Source organism: Macaca thibetana, chromosome 8 (assembly GCF_024542745.1).
Source record: "Macaca thibetana thibetana isolate TM-01 chromosome 8, ASM2454274v1, whole genome shotgun sequence".
NCBI lineage: Eukaryota > Metazoa > Chordata > Mammalia > Primates > Cercopithecidae > Macaca > Macaca thibetana.
Window position 1 is genome coordinate 103,593,172 of NC_065585.1, and position 25,663 is coordinate 103,618,834.

Genomic DNA, 25,663 nt, shown 5'->3' on the forward strand with positions numbered 1-25,663 from the left:
AAACATAAGGGAAAAGCTTTGTGACATTACATTTGATGATTTCTTTAGTATTAAACAAAAAACCAGGCAACAAAAGAAAAAATAACTAAACATCATCAAAATTAAAAACTTTTGTACACAAAAGCATACTATCAAGACAGAGAAAAGACAATACATAGAATGGAAAAATAGCAAATCACATATATGATAAGGAATTAATATCCAAAATATATACATAATTCTAAAACTCAATAATTCTAAATAAGTAATTATTTAGAACTAAATAAATAATTCTAAAGCACAATTTTAAAATTGGCAAAGGACTTGAATAGAAAATTCTCTAAAGGTATATGGATTGCCAATAAGGGAAATAAAGCTCAATTTTGTTAATCACCAGGGAAATGGAAATCAAAACTACAGTGATATTCCATTTTGCAACTCTTAAGATGGTTACTATTAAAAAGTAAAAATAAATATTGGGCAGGATGTAGAGAAATTGGAACCCCTGTGCTTGCACTGTTGGTGAGACTGTGGCAAAAAATATGGTGACTCTGCAAAAAGATTGAAAATAGAATTACCATATGCTCCAGGAATTCTTCTGGCCATATACCTGAAATAACTGAAATGAAAACAGGGACCTCAACAGATATTTGTGTACCAATGTTCATAGCAATATTATTTACAACAGCTAGAAGGCAGAGGCAAATTCAACATCCATTGACAAATCAATGGATGAACAAAATGTGGCATATGCATACAATGATATATTTTTCAGCTTAAAAAAGAATGAAATTTTGCTACATGATACAACATGGATGAACCTTGAAAATATCATGCTAAGTGAAATAAGCTAGACACAAAAGCGCAAATATTGTATAATACCAATTATATGAGGTATTTGGAGTAGTCAATTCATAGAAACCTCAAGTAGAATAGTGGTTACCAGGGGCTAGGGGAAGGGAATAATGTAGGATTTATTTTTAAAAAAACAGGCAAAAGATTAAGATGCTTCATTATAGAAGATACGCATATTCCAAATAAGTGTAATAAAAGATGCTCAACATCATATGTCATTAGAGAGCTGTAAATTAAAACAACATTGAATTACTACTAAATAATTAGAATGCTTAAAATCTCAATGGCTGAAAACACCAAATGTTGGTGAAGACGTCAAGCAACAAGAACTCTCATTCATTGTTGATGAGAATGCGAAATGATACATCTACTTTGAAAGACAATTTAGTAACTTCCTGCAAAACTAAACAAACATGCTGCTATTATATGACTCAGTAATTGCATATAATACCCAACTGAAATAAAAACTATGTCCACACCAAAACCTGTAAATGAGTGTTTATAGCAATTGTTATTCACAATTGCCCAAAATGGAAAAAAAAAAAAAAAAAAAACCCACATTGTCCTTTAATAGATGAATGATCAAACACACTGTGGTACATCTGTAGAGTGGAATATTATTCAATGATAAAAGCAAGTAAGCCATAAAGCCATGAAAAGACATGGAGGGATCTTAAATAAATATTACTAAGACACAGTAAAAAGTTCATGGGTTTCTAGGAGTTTATGGAAAGGGATGAAGGGCTAAATATGTGGATCACAGGGCATTCTTCCACAGTGAAACTATTCTGTATGATACTGTAATAATGGAAACATATTTTTAAGACCCACATATTTTTTAAGATGCATATTTTATAAGACCCATATATTTTTAGGACCCATAGAAAGTACAAAGAATTAAACCCAATGAACCCAATGTAAACTATAGACTGTAGTTAATAATAACGTATAAATAGTAGCACAGGAATTATAGGGTATCGCTCTAAGGCAAGATGCAAAATAATAAGGGAAGCAGGGAGGGAGAGGGACCGGATATATTGTAGTTCACTATACTTGGTGCTTGTTTTTATGTAAACCAAACATTGCTCTGAAAAATGTCTGCTAATTTTTTTAAAGCTACTATAGAAAATATACAACGAAGAAGCACCACCAAAATAGCATAACCTTGATACAAAATCAGAAACATTAAGTACAAGATATAAAACTATCAAATCCATAAGATAGAAACATTTATATCAAATAAAATACTCAAAAGTTGAACTAAAAGCAGGTCATGGTTGGTTTTATTCTGGGAATTAAAGTTGGCTTACTATTTTAAAAATCAATAAATACATTTGTACATTAACAGATTAAAGGGGAAAATCATATAGTAAAGTCAATAGATGAAGAAAAAGTCTTTGATAAAATTTAACATTTATTCATAATAGAAAACAAACTAGAAACAAAAGAATTATTTTAATAGAAAATTATAATAAAAATATTCTGCAACTATTACACTAAAGTGTGGAGCCTTGAATTTTTTTCTTTCACAGCAAGAATATCCACCACTTATATTGAATCATGCATAAAAGCCTGAATTTAGTATTCTGTTATTTTCTTAACTTCTTGATATTGACGCTTAGACTACTAGTTTTCAGAGTAATAAATTATAACTGTCCATGGCAACTAATGAAAAGTATATCACTAATAAAAAGAGAATGACACTATCATAACTGGCAACATTTCATGAATAATAGAATTTCAGAACACCTACATGCTAATTCAATTGAACTGGAATGATAAATGATAAAGCTGTCTATTGAGAACTGTCATTAGAGAATCTATGCAAATTTGCCTAGATTCAGTAAGATTTCTATCGACTTATAATTATTTTTAAGTAGTTTTTCTTTTTAAACATTTTAACTACAACATATAACATATGTAGAAATATAAATTAATGTAAATACAGAAGTTTTACCTTATGTATTTCCTTTATGAATGTAATATTTCATAGTAAAAGGTTTTATCAAAAAAATCTAAAAAGTAGAAGTAAAATGACTCAATGTAAATAAAAATATATGAAGAAAACAATTGTGTACCCAATGAAATATGGTAGTAAAAATCGATAATGTATAACTTTGTGTTGAGATATTATAAAAAATAATAAGGCTGAAAACCTATAATACAAAAGAGGAAGTGAAAAACTCAAGCCAAAAATTATAATTACAGAAAGAAAAAAACAAAACATTAAAATGTGGCTATTTTCTTTGTTAACAACTGATAGCAAATTACTGACAATGTACTAGCATTTAATACCTGCTGAATCCAACTAATTTAGAGATTATAGAATTAAATATTAATACATTCTGGTGAATTTGAGGTTACTCTTATAATGTTAACTACGTCACGCACTGATTTTCTTTTAGGAAAATAATTTTTTAAAACCCTCAACTTGTAAATTTTAATAAATGGATTAAAACAGACAAACAACTCAGAAGAAATAAGAAAGCTTTTTGCGTGAAGTTGCATTTGCTATTGGAAGTCTCTCCATGAGAAAAAAATATTCCCTGATATGTCAACGTGTTTTTAAGTATACTCTGTAAAATATTGTATGCTCATATGCCTTAATTATTAAATGTATGTGGGAGAAAAAGTATGTTCACAATATAAGTAAAAATGCATTTATTTGTGTTGAAGAAGAGTAAATGTTTTTATTTAAACATATTACTAATTATTAAGTTGTGACTGCTTACAGTTCAATACGTATCTTGTACAATTCACTTAATATGTTATACAGTGTTGAAACTAGGTCAAGTAATTTTCTTTATATTAGTCTACTAGACCTGGGCAAGTTTAAATAGCTTAGACTCTCAATCCTCATAAACAGATGTTTATTTGAATTACCCACAACGATAACATGAAATTCAGATACAAAAGTGACTTACCCCTTTCCCTTTGCATTTTGTGGTGGTATTACAGTTATATCCCGTTAAATGAACTTTTCTGCAGGTTTTATTTACACAGTACTAAAATGAAACAAACAAAATTTTTACAATTCACAAATATCATATAAAACAAGAAAAAACATAAATGGTTTCATATATATGCACAAGAGATGGTTAAGTTGAAAGACTTTTACGTTATGCACATCGATACCCTAAATTAAAGTAAATTATTAAGATAAATATTAATTATATTAAAAAAAAAAAAAAAAAAACAAGAAAAAACATAAATGGTTTCATATATATGCATAAGAGATGGTTAAGTTGAAAGACTTTTATTAATATCGATATGACTAATATTAATAAACTATTAAGATAATATTAATTATATTAATATTAGTCATTAATACAAAAATCTAAACAAAGTAATTGCAAGCAAAAAAACTGAGGGTGCTTACCTTGACGTGGTTTATGTAAAGGTTACATATAGTTTTGGTTTTTGATACTTACAGCTGGGATTGGATTGAGACACTCATCATATGCGTTTTCTAAATTATGTTAATGTTTTGTTATGAATAATTGATTAAATGTTAATGACTTATCTTCTCAAAAAATGGAACAGAAAATCATTTTGTTTAGATTTTAAGTATAATTCATAAGTTATGAATCTTTGTTATAATATTCCTCAAAATAATACGGCAAGAAAAATATGTATTTCTTATAAAACTTTTTTTATTGCAAAATGGGTAATACAGTGGTGAATAATCCTCTAGATATGTGGTGTTTTGCCTCATTTATGTTTTTCTATTTTTTTTCTGACTTTGTAAGCTTCTTTTTTATTTCAAAATGTCACCATAAAATCTGCTTAAGTCATTCACAATATAACAATACCAAACATGAATAAAAATTAGCTTTTTAATTATTTCCTCAAATCTGCATGAAACCAATTTATAGATTATAAGTTGCATATGTCAACCCGGTTTTGCCTCTCATATTCAGCAAATATCAGGTGTTCTGGCCAGAGCAATTCAGCAAAAAATAAAAAGATATCCAAGACTATTTTTAGCTTCCATGTATGAGTAAGAATATATGATATTTATTTCTCTGTGCTTGGCTTAATTCAGTTAATACAATGGTCCCTAGGTTCATCCATGTTCTGCAAATAACATGAATTTATTTGTTTATCACTAAATAATGATTCTGTTGTGTGTATGTGCCACATTTGCTTTATCTATTCACCCATTAATGAGCAATTAGGTTGATTCCATAGTTTGGTTATTGTGAATAGTGCGGCGATAAACGTGGGAGTGTGACTATCTCTTCAACATTAAATACACATGGCAGAAAAAAAGTGGAACAATAGATACTGGGACTGCTTGAAAGGGGAGGATAGGGAAAGGGGCCTAGTTTGGGAGGCTACTCTTGGGTACTATGCTCACTACCTTGGTGATGGAATCATTTGTACACCAAGCCTCAGTGACAGGTAATTTACCCATGTAACAAACCTGCACATATACCTCCCGAACCTAAAATATGATACAATAGAATAACCTTGTCTAATTTAGACCAGTGTATGTATAAGGAAGGGAGATTATAAGAAATTAATAATCAAGCGATGAACTCTTAAGTTAACTAACATTTCTCACTGGATCATAAGTTTGATTTAAAGTTATACATTGCTGATCAGAATAAGAAGACAACAAATTATGCATTGTAAATAATTTTAGGAAACAGAATAAAGTACCATTCATGGCCATTTAAGTATGCATCAAAATTTATGTGAATATTGCATAGACATATTTTGAATGTTTTTGAGATTATTTTTTATCGTATTCTAAGTAGCACAAGAACTTTCTATATATAGGTGCAAAAGGCCACATGGGAATGTGAAAATAGCTTTATATTAAAATGTATACTAATATTATAACTGAACATGTTTCACTTAATATCTGTATTTCTGCAATCCATTCTGGAAGTCTAGTTGGACAAAAGACACTTCAAGTAAAAAAAATAGGAATCTATTTTTAAAAATCAATGTGGTCAACATCCTGTGATGAAGGCACTCTTAGTTAACTTTCAACAAATTCCCCTTAGATCTGTTGGCTCAATATGAATATGCACCAAACAAAGAAATGGAAACACACTTTTAATCACATAATACACTGCAAGTGATGTGCGATAACTGATAGTTCAACAAAGAAGTTTCCAATTGCACAGAGTTCTGATTCCTATGCATTTCTTAAAAGCAAATAATGAATAAAAAATAAGTCTGAAAATAATTTTTCTTAACTATTGTTGTTTTTTGTATGTCAAAAATTGTAATCATTTAAGAACAAAAGAGACAAACAAGCTATTGTCATTTTAGAAATGAAAAACGAAACACTTTAACCAAGATATTAACATGCTGTGGTTGGAATGTTTGTGTTCTCCAAAATTCACTTGTTGAAACCTAATCTGCAGTGCAATCATATTGAAAGGTGGAGCCCTTAGAAGGCAATTAGGTCATGAGGGTAGAATCCCCATGAATGGGATTAGTGCCTTAATAAAAGAGGTCCAGTGGAGCTTGTTCACCATTTCTGTCACGTGACGACATGGCAAGGTACCAACTTTAAAGCAGAGAACCAGTCCCAACCAGGCACTAAATCTGCTAGCACTTTGATCTTGGACTTCTCAGTCTCAAAAACTATTAAGTAGTACATTCCTGTTGTTTGTAAATTAACCAGTCTCAAGTATTTCATTATAGCAGCATGAATGCACTAAGACAGAAATTGGTACTGAGAGGTGAAATGTTGCTATAACAAATACCTAAAGATATGGAAGTTGCTTTGGAACTCACTAATGACTGGAGGCTGAAAAGGTTTGGAAGTGCATGCTAGAAAAAGCCTACATTGCTGTAAGTGGAGAATTAAGGATGATTCTGGTGAGGGCTCAGAAGAGGATAGCTGTAGAGAGAGCCTCAGTCCTCTCACAGGTTACCTAACTGATTGTGATCAGAGCATTGGTAGGAAAATGGATGGTGAAAGCCATTTTTATGAGGTCTCAATTGAAATGAGGACCAAGATACTGGAAACTGAGGGAAAGATGATCTTTGTTATAAAGAGGCAAATAACTTGGCTAAATTGTTTGTGTCCTAGTGTTTTGTAGAAGGTGGAATTTCTGAGCCATGAAATAGGATATTTCAGAGAAGAAGAAATATGTTAGCAGATGGTGGAGGGTGCAACATGCTTTTTTATCAGTTTATAGTAAAGTGTGAGAAGAAATAAATATTAAACATGGAATTTATAATGAAAAGGAAAGCAGAACTAAAAGATTTGGAAAATTCTTATCCCCACCATGTTGTAAAGAATGAAAAAGCACATTTTCGGGAGAAAACACCAAGGATATGACCAAGCCACCTTTTGAAAAAGAGATTAAGAAGGTTCGGAAACTAGGTGATATTCCCCAAATCAATGGAAGAATGACCCTGAAGGCATTTCAGAGATTATCAGTGCTGCCACTCCCATTACGAATCGGAGTTACAAGGCTTCAGGGACAGATCTTTGTCAAAAGAGGAGCTTCATGCACCCACAGGACTTTGGCACTTACTGCTCGTGATGTCTCAAGTCTCTGTTCCCTGCATTCTAGCAAACTGCTTCTCAAGCATACCAGGTGGGGCTCCTGTGGGCCCAGATGGGATGAGGCCCAAGGGAATGTCCTTCTGGAGGGCACATTGTATCAACCTTGGGGGTGTCTCCTTGGTGCCATCTCTACGAGGGCCCAGAGTGAACAACCAATGGAGGCGTGGCTGCCTTCATCTGGACTTCAAAGGATGCCCCAGAGACCCTCAGAGCACAGGCAGAAAACTGTCATACTAGGGCAATGCCCAGTGGAGCTGAGAGCAAGAGTGAGGCCAGCACAGATAGCCCCCACTAGGGTCATGATTACTCAAGCAATGAGTACAGAACTGCCCCCTTAACCTCAGGTCGGTTGAGTCACTGGTGTGCAACTCTAGCCTAAGAGAACCCCAGACATACAACTCCAACCTGTGAGAGGTGTGCATGGGCTGTAACCAGCACATCCATTGAGACTGGGCTGCCGAGAGCCTTGGGGGCCCAGTTGGTGCCCCAGTGTGTCTGGAAGATATGTCAAAAAATTGTTCTCCAACTCTAATAGTTAATGTTTTTTGCCTCATTGGATTTTGGACTTACTTGGAACCCTTTCTTCCTTCCTATTTCTCCCTTTTGTAATGGGCATGTGTATCCTATGCCTGTTTACTATTGTATTTTGTCAGTAAATAAATTGATTTCACAAGTTCAAAGCTGGAAGGCAAAATGCCTTAGGATGAATCATATCTTGAATTGCACCCATATCTGAGTTAGATGATATTTAGATGAAAATCTGGACTTTAGACTTTTGAGTTGACATTAGAATGAGTTATGGATTTGGGGGCTACTGGGATGGAATACATTTTACATATGAGAATAACATGAATTTAGGGGGTCAGAGGTGTAATGTTATGATTTGAATGTTTGTGTTCCCCCAAATTCATATGTTCAAACCCAATACCCAATGCAGGATTATTGATAAGTGAGGCTTTTAGGGAGTGTGAGGGTCATTAGGTTATGAGAAAAGAACCTTCATCAATGGGATTGGTGCTCTTTTAGAAGAGCTCCAAGGGAGCTTATTCACTCTTTCTCCCATGTGAGGATGCAGCAAGAAGGTGCCATTTTTGAAGCAGAGAGTGGACTCTCACCAGACACTGAATCTGTTGGTTCCTTGATCTTATACGCTTACCACTGTTATGTCTCCTAAACAGCCATGATCAAAGTTTTTGCTAATTTCAAGCAATCTCCCCAAAATTTACCATGTAAATTCAATCTCTTGTGCCATCTAATCTCTACAAAGCTACTTTAGTATACACAGAATAAGAGGACATTTATTGTCTTTACAAACACATATTTTTCTTGAGGATCCAGAATATTGAAGTGTCCAAATGCCATCAACGAACTTCCATATACTGTTTTTTAGACAACGTGACTCAACATAATTATAATTCCAAACAAGAAAACTCACATAATTACATCCAGTAACACAGAAAAAGCATGAGACAAACTTCAGTATTCATTTATGATTTTAAGAAAAAAAACCTCTAGGTAAACAAATAATAGATAGGAACTCCCTCAATGATGAAGAAACAGTGAAGGAACATCTTCAAAAACCTATAGTTAACATCACACTTAATTAAGAAAAACTGAATGTTTTCCCAGAAGAGCAGGAAGAAGGCCAGGGTGTCCCCTCCTACCAGTATTTTTCAGCATAGTAGTTATATTTCTAGTTGGTGAAATAAGGCAAGAAGAGTAAATTTAAAAAAACATTATAAAAGAAAACATTAAGCATTCCCATTTTTCATGTGATATAATTGACCACATACCAAATATTAACAAACACATCCTTAAAAACTTTTAGAGCTAAGACGTGAGTTTACCAAGGTTTCAGGACACAAGTTCAATACATAAAAATCACATTTCTCTAACAATCGTATGTGTGAAAATTAAAACATAATACCATTTAAAATTGTTCCAGTGTAAGCAAAATACTTACATTTAAATGTAAAAAGTACATACTGGATCTATATCCTGGAAATTATATACTACTGATAAAAGAAATCAAAGACTACCTATATAGTTGAAGAGACTTATCATATTCATAGATTGAAAGACAATATAGTAAAGATGTCAATTCTCCTCAAATTCATCTACAGTTTTTACACAATTTCTATCAAAATTCTCCAAATATTTTGTCTAACATAAGTTTATTCTAAAATTCATATGAAAAGTTACAGAACTTAGAATAGCCAAAACAATTTTGAAAAATAGTAATACGGTGAAGAGAATCACCCTGCCTAATACTAAGGTTTACTTCAGAATTAGGGAAATCAAGAGTATGCTAATGACAGATGAATAGACATGTAGACCAATTTAACAGTGCAGAGAACTCCAAAATAGACCCACAAAATATACCTAATTAATTTTTGACAAAGGTACAAAAGTAATTCAATGGAGAAAGAAGAGCCTTTCAACAAACAGTTTTTAACTAAATGGCCATACATAGGCAAAAAACAAACAAGCAAACAAAAAAACTCTTAAACTTCATGAAAGTGTTAACTTAAAGTTACACTTTAAGTTACACTTTAAGTTACACTTTAAGTCCACATTGGAATGTGGACTCCAATGTAAAATGGAATATACATTTTTGAAAAACACAGGAGAACAGCTTCATGATCTAGTTCTAGATGAAAAATTATTAGATTTGACACCAAAAGCATGATACATAAAAGGAAACATGATACATAAAAGCTAAACTGGACCTTATGAAAATAAAAAGTTTTTGTTCTGAGAAGAGCTGTTCTAAAGAGGACGGGGGGAAAAAGCTACAGGAATGGCGTTAGCAAAATGGAGTAATGGGAGGTTCAAAGACTGATCTGGCAGCCATTCATGCATGAAATAATCTTCATCAGAACTCTGAAATCTAAGAGAGGGAAGAAAGAACCAATGTGGAGCACAGAAATGAGGAAAGACAAATTGGAAAATGTAGGAAGAATGATTTTACTTTAACCATGTCAATTCTCGCCCAAGCCTAACAGAGCAGATTGGAGAAAGATGCTCTCCACCTGGGAGCTCTCCCATTGGTGAGAAAGAGTGAAGTATGTGTCTGAATTTGCTGCAAATTCCAGCAACAGACTCACTCCAGGAGACCACATCACCAAGCCAGTCGCCATGAACCCAGGCTCCAGATCTACCCCTGCAGACCCAGGCCCCAGTCCTGTGCCAGTGGATTCAGACACCAGCACACTGCTGCAGACTTAGGCTGCAGGATAGCCCCAGAGTCCAGTAAGCTCTTGCAGACACGGGAACCAGAACTGCTCCTGTGTACACAGGTTTCTATACGCTAATAACAAACATTCTGAAAAAGAAAATCAAAGAAGTTATCCTGTTTATAATAGCTCCCAATAATACTTATGAATAAATTTAATCAGGAGGACAAACACCTGAACATTGAAATATATAAAATCTTGATGAAAAAAATTGAATATGGTACAAACAAATGAAAACATATCTCATTTTCACAGACTGCAAATATATTTTTTGTCCATACTATCGAAAGCAACCTACAGGTTCAATGCAATCTGTATCAAAATATAAATGACAATCTTCATAGAAAAAGAAAAAAATTCAAAATTTTTATAAAGCAACAAAAGTCCATTATTAAGCAAACATAACAAAGCTGGAGGCATCACAAAATCTGACTTAAAACTATACTACAAATTGATAGCGTGCAAAATGGCATGGTACTGGCATGAAAACAAATACATGGACAACGGGACAGAATAGAGAGCCCAGAAATAAATTCACAAATATACAGTCAATGGATTTTAGAAAAATATGCCAAGAATACACAACAGGGAAATGGAAATTCCCTTCAAAAACTGGTTAAGAAAACTGGATATTATAGTCAATATCCAGGAAAACTGGATATTATATGTAGAAACATGAAATTAGACCCTTATCTCACATCATACAAAAATCAACTCAAAATGGATTTAAAAACCCATAAGACCTGAAATTATAAAATTAATAAAAGAAAACATAACAGAAAATCTTCATGACATTGGTTTGGGCATGATTTTGAAGGTACGAATTGTATATGCAACAAAAGCAAAAATAGACAAATTGGATTATATCAAAGAAAATCTTCTGCGTAGTCAAGGACACAGTTAACAGAGAGAATAAACAGCCTATGAAATGATAGAAAACATTTAAAACCCATACATCTGATGAGGAGTTAATATCCAAAATATAAGAGGAACTCTAACAAATGAATGGTAAGAAAATGATCTGATTAAAAACTGGGCAAAGTATATAAATAGAAATTTATTTTAAAAAGATACAAATCACCAACAGATATTAGAAAAAAAATACTCAAAATCACTAATAAATCATTAGAAAAATGCAAATTAAAACCACAATAAGACATCACCTCATACCTGTAAGCATAGCTATTATCAAAAAGACTAAAGATAATAAGAGTTGGAGAAGATGTGGAGAAAAGGGAACTGATATGATTTGGCTCTACATCTCCACCCAAATCTCATGTTGAATTGTAATCCCCAATGCTGGCGGAGGGATCTGTTAGGAGGTGATTGGATCATGGGGGTAGATGTCCCCCTTGCTGTTTTCGTGATAGTGAGTTCTCATGAGATCTGGTTATTTGAATGTGTGTAGCACTTCCCCCTTCTTTCTCCTCTCTCTTCTCTCTCTCTCTTGCCAGCCATGTGGATATGTACTTATTTCCCCTTTGCCTTTCACTGTGATTGTAAGTTTCCTGAGGCTTCCCCAGCCAGGCCTCCTGTACAGCCTGTGGAACTGTGAGTCAGTTAAATCTCTTTTCTTCATAAATTACCTAGTCTCAGGTAGTTCTTTATACCAGAGTGAGAACAGACTAATACAGAAAATTGATACCAGAGAAGTGCGGCATTGCTATAAAGATACCTGAAAATGGGGAAGCAACTTTGGAACTGGATAACAGGCAGAGGTTGGAAGGAAGCATTCAGCATGGGAGAAAGATGAAAGCCAGAAGACTCAGCAAGCCAGCTTATCCTAACTTCTTCCTTCTGCTTTTTTTCTAGTCGGGCTGTAAACCACGTTGAGGGTGGGTCTTCCTCTCCCAGTCCACTGACTCAAATGTTAATCTCCTCTGGCAACACTCAAAGACAAACTTAGAAACAATACTTTACCAGCAATCTAGGCATTCTTCAATCCAGTCAGGTTGACACCTAATATAAACCAACACAGGAACCCTTGTACACTGTTGGTGGGAATATAAATTCATATAGCCACTATGGGAAGCAGTACATAAGCTTCTCAAAATCTGAAAATAGAAATACCATATGATCCACCAATTGCGCTACTGGGTAAACATCCAAAGGAACTGGATTCTAAAGAGATGTCCACACTACCCTCTTCAATGTAGAATTTTTAACAATAACCAAAACATGGAAGAAATCTAATCTAAATGTCCATTAATAAATGAATGGATAAAGAAAATATGATATATATATACAATGGAATATTACTTAGCTATAAAAAAGGAATTCCTGCCATTTGCAACAACATGGATGAACCTAGAGGACAATAGGCTAAACAAAATAAGCCAAGCACAGAAAAACAAATGCTACATGATATTGCTTATATGACAAATCTTAAATAATAAAACTTAACAGAAACAGAGAGTGGAATGGTGGTTACTAGGGACTGGGGGAAGGGAGAAATGGGGAGATATTAGTCAAAAGTTAAAACATTTTGGTTATCTGAGATAAGTAATTCCTAGAGATTGACTGAATGTCACAGTTTATATAGTTAACAATAATGTATTATGTACTTAAAAAATTCCTAGGGGATAGATCATATGTTAAATGCTTCTATGAGAAAGGTAACAATAATAAATAAGTAAATAAATAAATAAAAGATTGGGAAAAAGTTTTGGAAGTTATAAATAGCTTACAACATGGAAGGTAGTGATCATTTCACAGATGTATAATTATCTCTAAACTCATCAACTTATTGTTTATTTCTTTATCTTCTATTTATTTATTTATTTGAGACAGGGTCTTGCTTTGTTAACCAGAGTGGAGTGCAGTGGTGTGAAAGCCCCAATCTCCTGAGCTCAAGAGATCCTCTTGCTTCAGCCTCCCAAGTAGCTGAGTCTACAGGTGTGTGCCACCTCACCTGGCTAATTTTTTAAAATATTATTACTTTTTTTAGAGACAAGGTCTCACTGTGTTTCCCAGGCAGGTCTGGAATTCCTGAGCTCAAGTGATCCTCCCATCTTGGTGTTTCAAAGTGGTTTTTGTATGTCAAATAAAACTATACATTCAACCAAAAAAAGTAAGTAAAGCAAACTACAGAGTAGAAGAAAATATTTGCCATCTTGCCTTTATGATATTTAAAAACAAACTGAACTTTAAAAAAAGACAATCTGATTAAAATAGGCTAGACATGATCCAATGCTTTACTCAGGAGGATATACTGATGACATATAAGTTCATTGAAAAAATATTGAATATAATTAACCATTAAAGAATGCAAATATCACTATGCACATATAAAAATGAGAAAATAATAAGTAGTGCTAACACCAAATGCCAGTGAGGATATGGAGAAACTTCTCACTCACACACTGCTAGTGGAAATGAAAAATGGTAGAGCCACTCAATCAAAGATTATAGCAGTTTCTCATAGAACCAAAAACATACTTAGCTTGCAAATCAGAAATTGCACTCTTAGAAGTTTGTCTTTGGACAAGGAAACAATACCCGTATTATCTCAGTTTCTGCAAGTGATGAAAGGAATGGCACAGCTTGGTCTTTTGCTTCAGATATTTGCCTAGACTGGTATTAAAATGACAGCCAATTTCATCTGAAGCTTTTACTAAAATGAATATGCTTCCAAATTTGTCACGTGGTTGTCAGAAGGCTGTTGTATTAACATGCTCATTTCCTCAAGGTCTTTTGGGTGGAGGACATACTCAGTTTCTTCCCATGTATTACTCTTCAATGTGGCAGCTTGTTTCATCCAAGTAAGCAATGAAGAAGGGGCAGGAGAACAAAATGAAAAATACTATCTGTTGTAACCTAATATTGTAAGTTATAGTCCACCATTTTTTCCATACTCTATTTGCTAGAAGCAAGTCACTGTGTCCATCCCTCACATAGTTGGTAGGGAAAGTGTATTATGAAGGGAGTAAGCAGAAGATGGTAAGATACTGGATCAAGCCTGTAATCCTAGCATTTTAAAGTGCAACCCCGTCTCTACTAAAAAATACAAAAAACTAGCCAGGCGAGGTGCTGAGCAGCACAGTTCAGCTTCTAATGTTGCGTATCTTTTAGACATAAAAACCACAAGAATTGTCAAGCTCTCCAGCATTCTCATTTCATTATAGCATCAGTTCAAAGCCTATTTCTTCATCTGAGTTAACTCCATCTGTGGATTAAGTTCATGGGTATACTTCCTTGAGTATTGCTCCTCCATTTGTAGATCTTTGACACTAGAGAGTAATCTGTCCCCAACCCCAACAATATATAATGGTAATAAAGGCATAGAATAACTTACAGATACTTTCATTCAAAGTGTGTGTGTTGGGGGGAGGATTAGAACTAAAAAGGAATTACTAGTCCATAGCAATTCTGAAATATCTAGAAGGGCTCATGTTGGGAGTTCCTTGATTGGCTTTCAAGGTTTGTGAATAATCTCTCTTGGCTCTCAGTTCTGCCTTCTCAGTTCTTATTTCATTAAGTATTCCTTCCTTTTTCAGGAAAGATAGCACGCGTTTGCCTCTGAGCAATTGTCTCAGCCTGCCTCCTCTCAGTAGAATTTTGGGGGTCCAACAGCCTCTTTTCATTTTGTATTTTCTTTACTGGCAGTTTCTCAAAAACTGTGGGTCTCCTGTGAATCTCTTTGGGACTCATTACATTAAACAAAAGCCATGCTCTCAAATATCTTTGAAATGAACCATTTTCTACCTTGGGCTTCTGCTGAGATGGCTGAAGGACAAAGCTCTGAAGTTTCTAGATGCTCTACTTTTTAAAATTAGAGGATTTGTGAGGCACAGTCTTTCCTTCTTGAAAGGACTTTTGTATAACTGAATAAAATTCTGAGCCTTTTATTGTAGAACATTAGTTAAGAGTTGATCTTGACTAATCTTTTGGAACTCTTAACTAGTGTTTTATAGCCTCACTCTTGACCATGGTTTCCTAATAGTTCTTGGAATCCATTTCTTTATTTCAGCATCCTTTGCTGTCTGTAGAGGCTAAGATTTTTCAAAATCATCAATGGTTATGTTTTATTTAACAGTTCCCTCAGCTTATTTCATTTCATATTATATTATAAGCTGTTAGAAGGGATCAGAAGCTAGATCACCAAGTTATGTACATATTCTACTTTCCACATACGTGTAGAAGACAATATGCTAAGCTTTCTGCCACTATATAAAAAGAACCTTACTTCCTCCAGTCTTTAATAATATACTCCTAACTACCACTTGAGCCCTCACCAGCCAGGTCCTTAAACTCCGGAGTTGTCCTTAAGGTCCGTCCCAGGCAATTTAAGCTTTCTGTACCTTGGTCTTCAACATGCTTTTGGTCTCTATCTACTTCCTTGTTCTATATTCCTTCCCACTTTTTAAGGTATTTGTTACAGCAGTACCATATTTCCAGGTATCAAATCTGTATCAGTTATCTATTGCTGCCTAACAAAATTATCACCAAAATTAATGACATTAAACAACACATATTTATTATATCACAGCTTCTGTGAGTCTGAAATTCAAGCACATCTTATCTGGGTTCTCTGCTTCACAGTCTCTTACAAGCTGAAATCAAGGTGTTATCTGCTTTCTGGGACTGTTGTCTCATCTCTTGGTCTGACTTGCAAAGCTCCTCTTCATAGCTTGCTTGTGTGGTTTTGGCAGAATTCAGTCCCTCACAGGCTGTTGAACTGAGGGCCTCAGATTTTCACTGTCCCACAGTTGCTTTCCTCGTGGGATTTTCCAGGAAGGCAGCTTGCTTCAGCAAAGCAAGCAATCTGAGAACGCAAGGGAGACAGTCCATGCAAAACAGAAGTCACTATCTGTTCTCATCTTCTTTCTTGTCTCCAACCTCTAATCTTGTGACATTCCAAAACTTTTGCATTTTATTTGTTACAAGCAAGTCATTAGATACAGCCTACAGGCAAAGGAAGGGATTACACAAAGGAATGAATGACAGAGAGTGGGATCACTGAGAGTCATTACAGGAGCAGATCACCACACGAAGGTTTCTCAAGGGATTAGGGTTGCTGACACCAGATATAACAATTAACTAACTCATCCTCTATTTCTAGGTTTTGTTTTATTTTTACACATCAAATAAGCACCAAATGACATTTAAATGCAACACTCTATTTATAATTATTGTGCGAAATTTCAGATGTCACATAGTATCATGTTTTCTGGAACATGTGCCCTTGTATTGCAAGATTAACCAAGTCTCTAAAGCCTTTTTGTCCTCTTTTTATGTTATGATGACACAGATACAAGCGTTCATATATATTCATGCATGAGCCTGTATATGCATACTATAGCAATGTTTCCCAGTATAGATTGTTTGGTTTCAAACCTTTTGTACACTTGTATTTTGATCAGATACAAATCAAATAATTTAAGAAATATGTAAAGTCAATTAATGTTCTTTGTGAAACAAGGAAAATGGGAAACTTTGTATTAGCATTTTACAATTTAAAGCTACCAGATGTCAGTTAGTAAAATCTTGTGCTTAAAATATATATATATATATATACTCTTTTTACATAAAGACTGATAGTATTTTAATCCAAAAAGCAACGTAATTGGATAATTTAGGCTTGTTTTAATTATCATTTAAACATCACATGGGAAATAAATGCCAGCACAAGTTTAAATCCATTCAATATAATTGTGATAGTCATCATGGAATGCAGTATCTGATAATCAACATAATTTAACACAGCTGAATATAAATTATCACATTTTTGTTACCATTTCTGGACCACACATGGTGCCATCAGCCACATAGGCATTGTCTGTTCCATCTGATCTCATGGAGGACCCAGTGGCTATAGATACACAGACATGGTCTTGAATATATGAATAAACTGTATATTGAATGTCACTTTTATAAGCATTTTTATGCGGCTGAACACAAGCTAATTTTCCACAGAGAACATCCCTGGAAGTGGAAAGCAAAAAATTCCTTATCAGTTTATCTCTTAATGATAACAAGTTCCAAGTGAGTACTGCATAGATGGTAACATAAGTACTGTTAATTGACAGTACAACACTTGAAAAATGCCAAACTAAAACATTATTTTATGGTGCACAACAACTAAATGCAACTGTCTTAATAGCAGAATTGAAATGTATATGCTTAACTCAGATGTGAAGACATGACTTCATTTCCTATTATAGAGCCCAATTTTGGTTCTCTAGGTTCCAGTCGTCTTAGACCATTCACATTTTACCACACTCTGGGAGAATTAGTCACTTGCCCCAGTTTGATATAGCTTGGCCAGCCTGGTCACTTATTACACAAAATTTGCTGAGAGTGGCTAATTGCATTTCTCTTTCTGTACATTTTATTGTGCCTATCATTCTTGTCCTGATGTATGGACAGTACATTTCTGCTGTATACACACCCTTCATTTTGATCCACAATTTCTCCCAACATACAGATATTTCCAGCATATTTAACTTATCTGTTAAAAATTTAAGAACTTTTAGATCCCCTCTATGCCACAAGCATACCAAAGGTTATCTTATCCCACAGATGCTTTATTTCGCCATTTGTAATCTATCATTGGGTAAAATACTGGCTTCTCTATGAGGCTAACAGTATTTCTAGACTATGCTCTGAAAGACAATCTATGTAACTTTTTTTTACTTGAAATTATTGAAATCTAATTATCAAATACCATCCTCAATGAGAATAATCATTTTTAGCCATTGATCTGCGTCTACTGAACATGTCATTATTATTTAATCAAAAGGCTCCTCTTAGGGAATTTTACCCATTTGTCCTAAAAGACCATTTGAGGCTTTTTCAGTATCAGAAGAATAAACTTAATTACATCAAGAAGTAAAGATTGAAATGAGATTAAGAGCTGAAACCTAAATTACATTCCACTTTTGTCTTCTCTCCAGCATAACTTTTCTACTTTCCCAGGTCTCGATATTTCTTTTGATTTTGGCTCCACTCTCTTTCTATAGAATGTATTCTAAACCAGACTTGCATAGTACGTATGTATCCTTCTAGTCTGGCTATCGAGTACAAATTCTTCCTCCAAGTCCATTTTCCCAAAATTTGCACTTACAGTTAAATTCTTAGAACTATTTTTTTCTTTTCTGAAAAGGAATCGCAGTCTGTTTAGATGAGATGACGTATGCTATTCAATTTTAGTTTCATCTAATGATGATATTTCAGGAAAATTCATGTACTATTATCACATAAGACAAAGTCCAAAGGAGTCATGTTTACTAACTTTCACAATTTCTTCCAGGTATCTTTTATCTTTTTTTATGAATAATCTTAAATTAAAGGCAGCAAATGTGCCTCTGAACATCAGGAAGAAGATTAAGTGGGGGCTGTCATACCACCATCTTCTGTCTTTGTGGGGATCCACTGTGGTGTAACTGAGACTGCTGGCCCCTGGTGCTCTGTATTAATATCCAATAGGTGTGGCTCATTATGCAGGGTCTCCTCCTGAGATCCCCACTCATCAGTACTTTCTTTGTGATTCTACCTTTCTTCTTTCCATGTACTAATCCTCCTGTGTTGGGGCAAGTGGGAAGTTCTGCATCTTCTCCACAGCATACATATCCATAGTAATTTCATATAAGGAGGAGGGTGATGGAGGATACTACTTTAGTCCCACCCAACTGGATACCTTCTTCATCCATTTCTCATCTTCATAAAGGAACCGTATTGTTTTTAACAGTACTGATAGTGGTGCTTACCTGAGGATTTTATTATGGTTTTTCCTGGCTATGTCTTTGAGACTAAAAGAAATGTCTGCTTCTCCCTGAATTAATTATATCTAATTTTTTTTATGTTATTCCCATTCTCTTATTTTGTGAATCTGGCTCTGTTACACATTTTTGTGACTCTTTAATTTTCAATGAAATTAAGGAAGATAAAATTAAGGAAATATTCGTTATGGGGTAGGCACTTCCTTTATTAGATTACTGGATTTCATTAATCCCTTTATTACATGGATTATAGTGACACTACGTCCCAATAGTCTGAATTTAGCTATTAACAGATACTTCCATGCTTTACATATTGATGTTTTGGACACAATCAGCAAAAACAAAAATAACTTTCTTCTTCTCAACAATTCTATGTCTTAAAAATCAAAGCTTGAGGTTTGCTTTAAGATTGTTGCTATTTACAGACTTAATACAAAACCTCATTTGAATTCTCAATATAGAGTAGCAGTTCTGATTTCTGGCACTGTGTGTCCATTTTCTTCCTCTGTTACTAAGTATCAGCATTTTTTTTTGTCCAGTCTCATTTTTAGGATGACATCAAGGGAAAATAATATAAAATCCTGAATTTCATAGAAAAAAAGTATGTATTGGTATTTGAAAATATTCCCATGTTACACAATTTAACGTTCATTACTACTTAGTATCTCTTGATAAAAATACATAATTTTTATGATTCAAATAAGTAATCATTTTCTACATACGTACTTCCTTTCACATGGTAATGGTTGTGAATTTTTAAAACCACAGTTTTCAGATGTTTCATGCAGAGAATTAACTTCTTTAAAACAGGCAAATGGAGCACCTTGAGCACCTTAAAATGCAAATATGTCAGTTGAATTATCAGTCTTAATATAAATTAAATGTCAGTAACAGACTAAGGAAATTTAATTTCATAAAGATAATGTACTTACTGATCATGCTTTTGTTCCTATGCATACCCTGTCGATGCAAGTAGAAAGAAATATTGTCTTATCTTACACACACAGAAAATGATTATATCTATTGCAGTAAGTTATTTTTTTAAAAAACAGTATGTTTCTTTTTCTGGTGGGAGCAAATACTTCCTAGTCTAATGAATATTGGGCTTGACCTTGTAACTTCCTCTTCTTAACGAAATGAGAGATTTGAAGCATGTCACTTATGGACAGAAACCTCTGGAACTTACATAGTTTTCCAGAGTCTATCTCCTGTCCTTTGTAGCACATGTGTTTTATTTGGTCCTTCCAGCATGCTGGCTATCCTTTGCTTATTTTGCCTGACTAGTATAAAATCACTGATGGATTGGATCAATGTTACGTTTTATGAGAAGTCCAAATCTCTTCTACTGTATTATGATGGAGGGAAAAAGAGCAAATGTAACCCTGGAGAAAAATTCTAAATGAATCCTGTTATCCACTCTATGTGAATGTAAACTATTTCTAATCTTCTTTTCAAATAGGGATAGAAAATAATACACTTGCCAAGATGGCCGAATAGGAACAGCTCCAGTCTGCAGCTCCCAGTGTGATCAATGCAGAAGACGGGTGATTTCTGCATTTCCAACAGAGGTACCTGGTTCATCTCACTGGGACTGGCTGGACAGTGGGTGCAGCCCATGGAGGGTGAGCTGAAGCAGGGCGGGGCATCACCTCACCCCAGAAGCACAAGGGGTTAGAGGATTTCCCATTCTTAGCCAAGAGAGGCTGTAACAGACTACCTGGAAAAATGGGGCACTCCCACCCAAATATTGCACTTTTCCCAAGATCTTAGAAATTGGCAGACAAGGTGATTCTCTCCTGTGCCTGGCTCGACAGGTCCCACGCCCACAGAACCTTGCTCGCTGCTAGTGCAGCAGTCTGGGATCGATCTGCGAGACAGCAGCCTGGTTGAGGGAGGGGCATCTGCCATTGCTGAGGCTTGAGTAGGTAAACAAAGTGGCCAGGAAGCTGGAACTTGGTGGAGCCCACCACAGCTCAACAAGGCCTACTGCCTCTAGACTCCACCTCTGTGGGCAGGGCATACCTGAACAAAAGGCAGCAGACAACTTCTGCAGACTTAAACGTCCCTGTCTGATAGTTCTGAAGAGAGCAGTGGTTCTCCCATCATGACAGTTGAGCTCTGAGAAGGGACAGACTGCCTCTTCAAGTGGGTCCCTGACCCCCGTGTAGCCTAACTAGGAGACACCTCCCAGTAGGGGCCGACAGACACTTCATATAGGTGGCTGCCCCTCTGGGATGAAGCAATATTTGCTGTTCTGCAATATTTGTTGTTCTGCAGCCTCCGCTGGTGATACCCAGGGAAACAGGGTCTGGAGTAGACCTCCAGCAAACTTCAACAGACCTGCAGCTGAGGGACCTGACCATTAGAAGGAAAACTAGCAAACAGAAAGAAATAGAATCAACATCAACAAAAAAGTCATCTATACCAAAATCCCATCTGTAGGTCGCCAACATCAAAGACCAAAGGTAGACAAAACCACAAAGATGAGGAGAAACCAGAGCAGAAAAGCTGAAAATTCTGAAAATCAGAGTGCTGCTTCTCCTCCAAAGGATCACAGCTCCTCCCCAGCAATGGAACAAAGCTGGATGGAGAATGACTTTGACGAGTTGACAGTTGGTAATAATAAACTTCTCCAAGCTAAAGAAGGATGTTCAAATCCATCACAATGAAGCTAAAAACCTTGAAAAAAGATTAGATGAATGGCTAACTAGAATAAGCAGTGTAGAGAAGACCTTAAATGACCCGATGGAGCTGAAAACCATGGCACGAGAACTTCGTGAGGCATGCACAAGCATCAATAGCCGATTCGATTAAGTGGAAGAAAGGGTATCAGTGATTGAAGATGAAATTAATGAAATAAAGTGAGAAAACAAGGTTAGAGAAAAAAGAGTAAAAAGAAATGAACAAAACCTCCAAGAAATATGGGACTATATGAACAGACCAAATCTACGTTTGATTGGTATACCCGAAAGTGATGGGGAGAATGGAAGCAAGTTGGAAAACACTCTTCAGGATATTATCCAGGAGAACTTCCCCAACCTAGCAAGGCAAGCCAACATTCAACTTCAGGAAATACAGAGAACGCTGCAAAGATACTCCTAGAGAAGAGCAACCTCAAGACACATAATTGTCAGATTCACAAAGGTTGAAATGAAGGGAAAAATGTTAAGGGCACCCAGAGAAAGAGTTCGGATTACCCACAAAGGGAAGCCCATCAGACTAACAGTGGATCTCTTGGCAGAAACCCTACAAGCCAGAAGAGAGTGGAGGCCAATATTCAACATTCTTAAAGAAAAGAATTTTCAACCCAGAATTTTATATCCAGTCAAACTAAGTTTCATAAGTGAAGGAGAAATAAAATCCTTTACAGACAAGCAAATGCTGAGAGATTTTGTCACCACCAGGCCTGCCTTACAGGAGCTCCTGAAGGAAGCACTAAACATGGAAAGAAAGAACTGGTACCAGCCACTGCAAAAAGAGGCCAAATTGTAAACACCATCGAGGCTAGGAAGAAACTGCATCAATTAATGGGAAAAATAACCAGTGAACATCATAATGAGAGGATCAAATTCACACATAACAATATTAACCTTAAATGTAAATGGGATAAATGCCCCAATGAAAAGACACAGACTGGCAAATTGGATAAAGAATCAAGACCCATCAGTGTGCTGTATTCAGGAGACTCATCTCACATGCAAAGACGCATATAGGCTCAAAATAAAGGGATGGAGGAAGATCTACCAAGCAAATGGAAAGCAAAAAAAAGGAGGGGTTTCAATCCTAGTCTCTGATAAAGCAGACTTTAAACCAACAAAGATCAAAAGAGACAATAAAGGCCATTACATAATGGTAAAGGGATCAATTCAACAAGAAGAGCTAACTATCATAAATATATATATGCACCCAATACAGGAGCACCCAGATTCATAAAGCAAATCCTTAGAGACCTACAAAGAGACTTAGACTCCCACACAATAATAATGGGAGACTTTAACACCCCACTGTCAATATTAGACAGATCAACGAGACAGAAGGTTAACAAGGATATTCAGGACCTGAACTCAGCTCTGCAACAAGCAGGCCTAATAGACATCCACAGAACTCTCCAGCCCAAATCAACAGAATATACGTTATTCTCAGCACCACATTGCACTTATTCTAAAACTGACCACAAAATTGGAAGCAAAGCACACCTCAGCAAATGTAAAAGAACAGAAATCACAATAAACTGTCTCTCATACCACAGTGCACTCAAATTAGAACTCAGAATTAAGAAACTCACTCAAAACCATACAACTACATGGAAACTGAACAATCTGCTCCTGAATGACTACCAGGTAAATAATGAAATGAAGGCAGAAATAAAGATGTTCTTTGAAACCAATGAGAACGAAGACACAATGTACCAGAATTTCTGGGACACATTTAAAGCAGTGTGTAGAAGGAAATTTATAGCACTAATGTCCACAAGAGAAAGCAGGAAAGATCTAAAATCAACACCATAACATCATGTTGAAAGAACTAGAGAAGCAAGAGCAAATAAATTCAAAAGCTAGCAGAAGGCAACAAATAACTTAGATCAGAGCGGAACTGAAAGAGATAGAGACACAAAAAACCCTTTAAAAAATCAATGAATCCAGGATCTGGATTTTTGAAAAGATCAACAAAATTGACAGACTGCTAGCAAGACTAATAAAGAAGAAAAGAAAGAAGAATCAAATAGATGCGATAAAAAATGGCAAAGGGATAACATCACGGATCCTACAGAAATACAAACTGCCATCAGAGAATACTATAAACACCTCTACACAAATAAACTAGAAAATCTGGAAGAAATGGATAAATTCCTGGACACATACACCCTCCCAAGACTAAACCAGGAAGAAGTTGAATCCCTGAATAGACCAACAATAGACCCTGAGGCAATAACTAATAGCCTACCAACCAAAAAAAGTCCAGGACCAGACAGATTCACAGTCGAATTCTAACAGAGGTACAAAGAGGAGACGGTACCATTCCTTCTGAAACTATTCTGATCAATAGAAAAAGAGGGAATCCTCCCTAACTCATGTTGTGAGGCCAGCATCATCCTCATACCAAAGCCTGGCAGAGACACAACAAAAAAAGAGAATTTTAGACCAATATCCCTGATGGACATCAATGTGAAAATCCTCAATAAAATACTGGCAAACCGAATCCAGCAGCACATCAAAAAGCTTATCCACCACGATCAAGGGGGCTTCATCCCTGGGATGCAAGGCTGGTTCAACATATGCAAATCATTAAATGCAATCCATCATATACAGAACCAAAGACAAAAACCACATGATTATCTCAATAGATGCAGAAAAGGCCTTTGACAAAATTCAACAGCACTTCATGCTAAAAACTCTCAATAAACTGGGTATTCATGGAATGTATCTCAAAATCATAAGAGCCATTTATGATAAACCCACAGACAATATCATACTGAACGGACAAAAACTGGAAGCATTCCCTTTGAAAACTAGCAAGAGACAAGGATGCCCTCTCTCACCACTTCTAGCCAACATAGTGTTGGAAGTTCTGGCTAGGGCAATCAGACAGGAGAAAGAAAGAAAGGGTATTCAATTAGGAAATGAGGATGTCAAATTGTCCCTGTTTGCCGATGACATGATTGTATATTTAGAAAACCCCATCATCTCAGCCCAAAATCTCCTTAAGCTGATAAGAAACTTCAGCAAAGTCTCAGGATACAAAATAATGTGCAAAAATCACAAGCATTCCTATACACCATTAACAGACAAACAGAGAGCCAAATCTTGAGTGAACTCCCATTCACAATTGCTACAAAGAGAATAAAATACCTAGGAATCCAACTTACAAGGGATGCGAAGGATCTCTTCAAGAAGAACTACAAACCACTGCTCAATGAAATAAAAGAGGACACAAACAAATGGAATAATATTCCATACTCATGAATAGAGAGAATCAATATCGTGAAAATGGCCATACTGCCCGAAGTAATTTATAGATTCAATGCCATCCCCATTAAGCTACCAACGACTTTCTTCACAGAATTGGAAAAAAACACTTTAAATATCATATGGAACCAAAAAAGAGCCTGCATAGCCAAGACTACCCTAAGCAAAAAGAACAAAGCTGGAGGCATCACGCTACCTGGCTTCAAGTTATACTACAAGGCTAGAGTAACCAAAACAGCATGGTACTGGTACTAAAACAGACACATAGACCAATGGAATGGAACACAGGCCTCAGAGATAACACCACGCGTGTACAACCACCTGATCTTTGACAAACCTGACAAAAAGAAGAAATGGGGAAAGGATTCC

At 35.4% G+C, this 25,663-nt stretch overlaps 1 protein-coding gene across 1 annotated transcript in view; it reads right to left on the reverse strand.

Moving 5' to 3' along the window:
• Positions 1-25,663, reverse strand: part of LOC126961199 (disintegrin and metalloproteinase domain-containing protein 18) — a 119,698-nt gene that overhangs the window by 27,070 nt on the left and 66,965 nt on the right. Inside the window, exons 12-14 of the mRNA XM_050801321.1 lie at positions 20,055-20,160; positions 17,343-17,532; positions 3,759-3,839 (exon numbers count right to left, since the gene is read on the reverse strand). Coding sequence (XP_050657278.1) covers positions 3,759-3,839; positions 17,343-17,532; positions 20,055-20,160 — 377 coding nt within the window. The remainder of the gene's footprint in view (positions 1-3,758; positions 3,840-17,342; positions 17,533-20,054; positions 20,161-25,663) is intronic.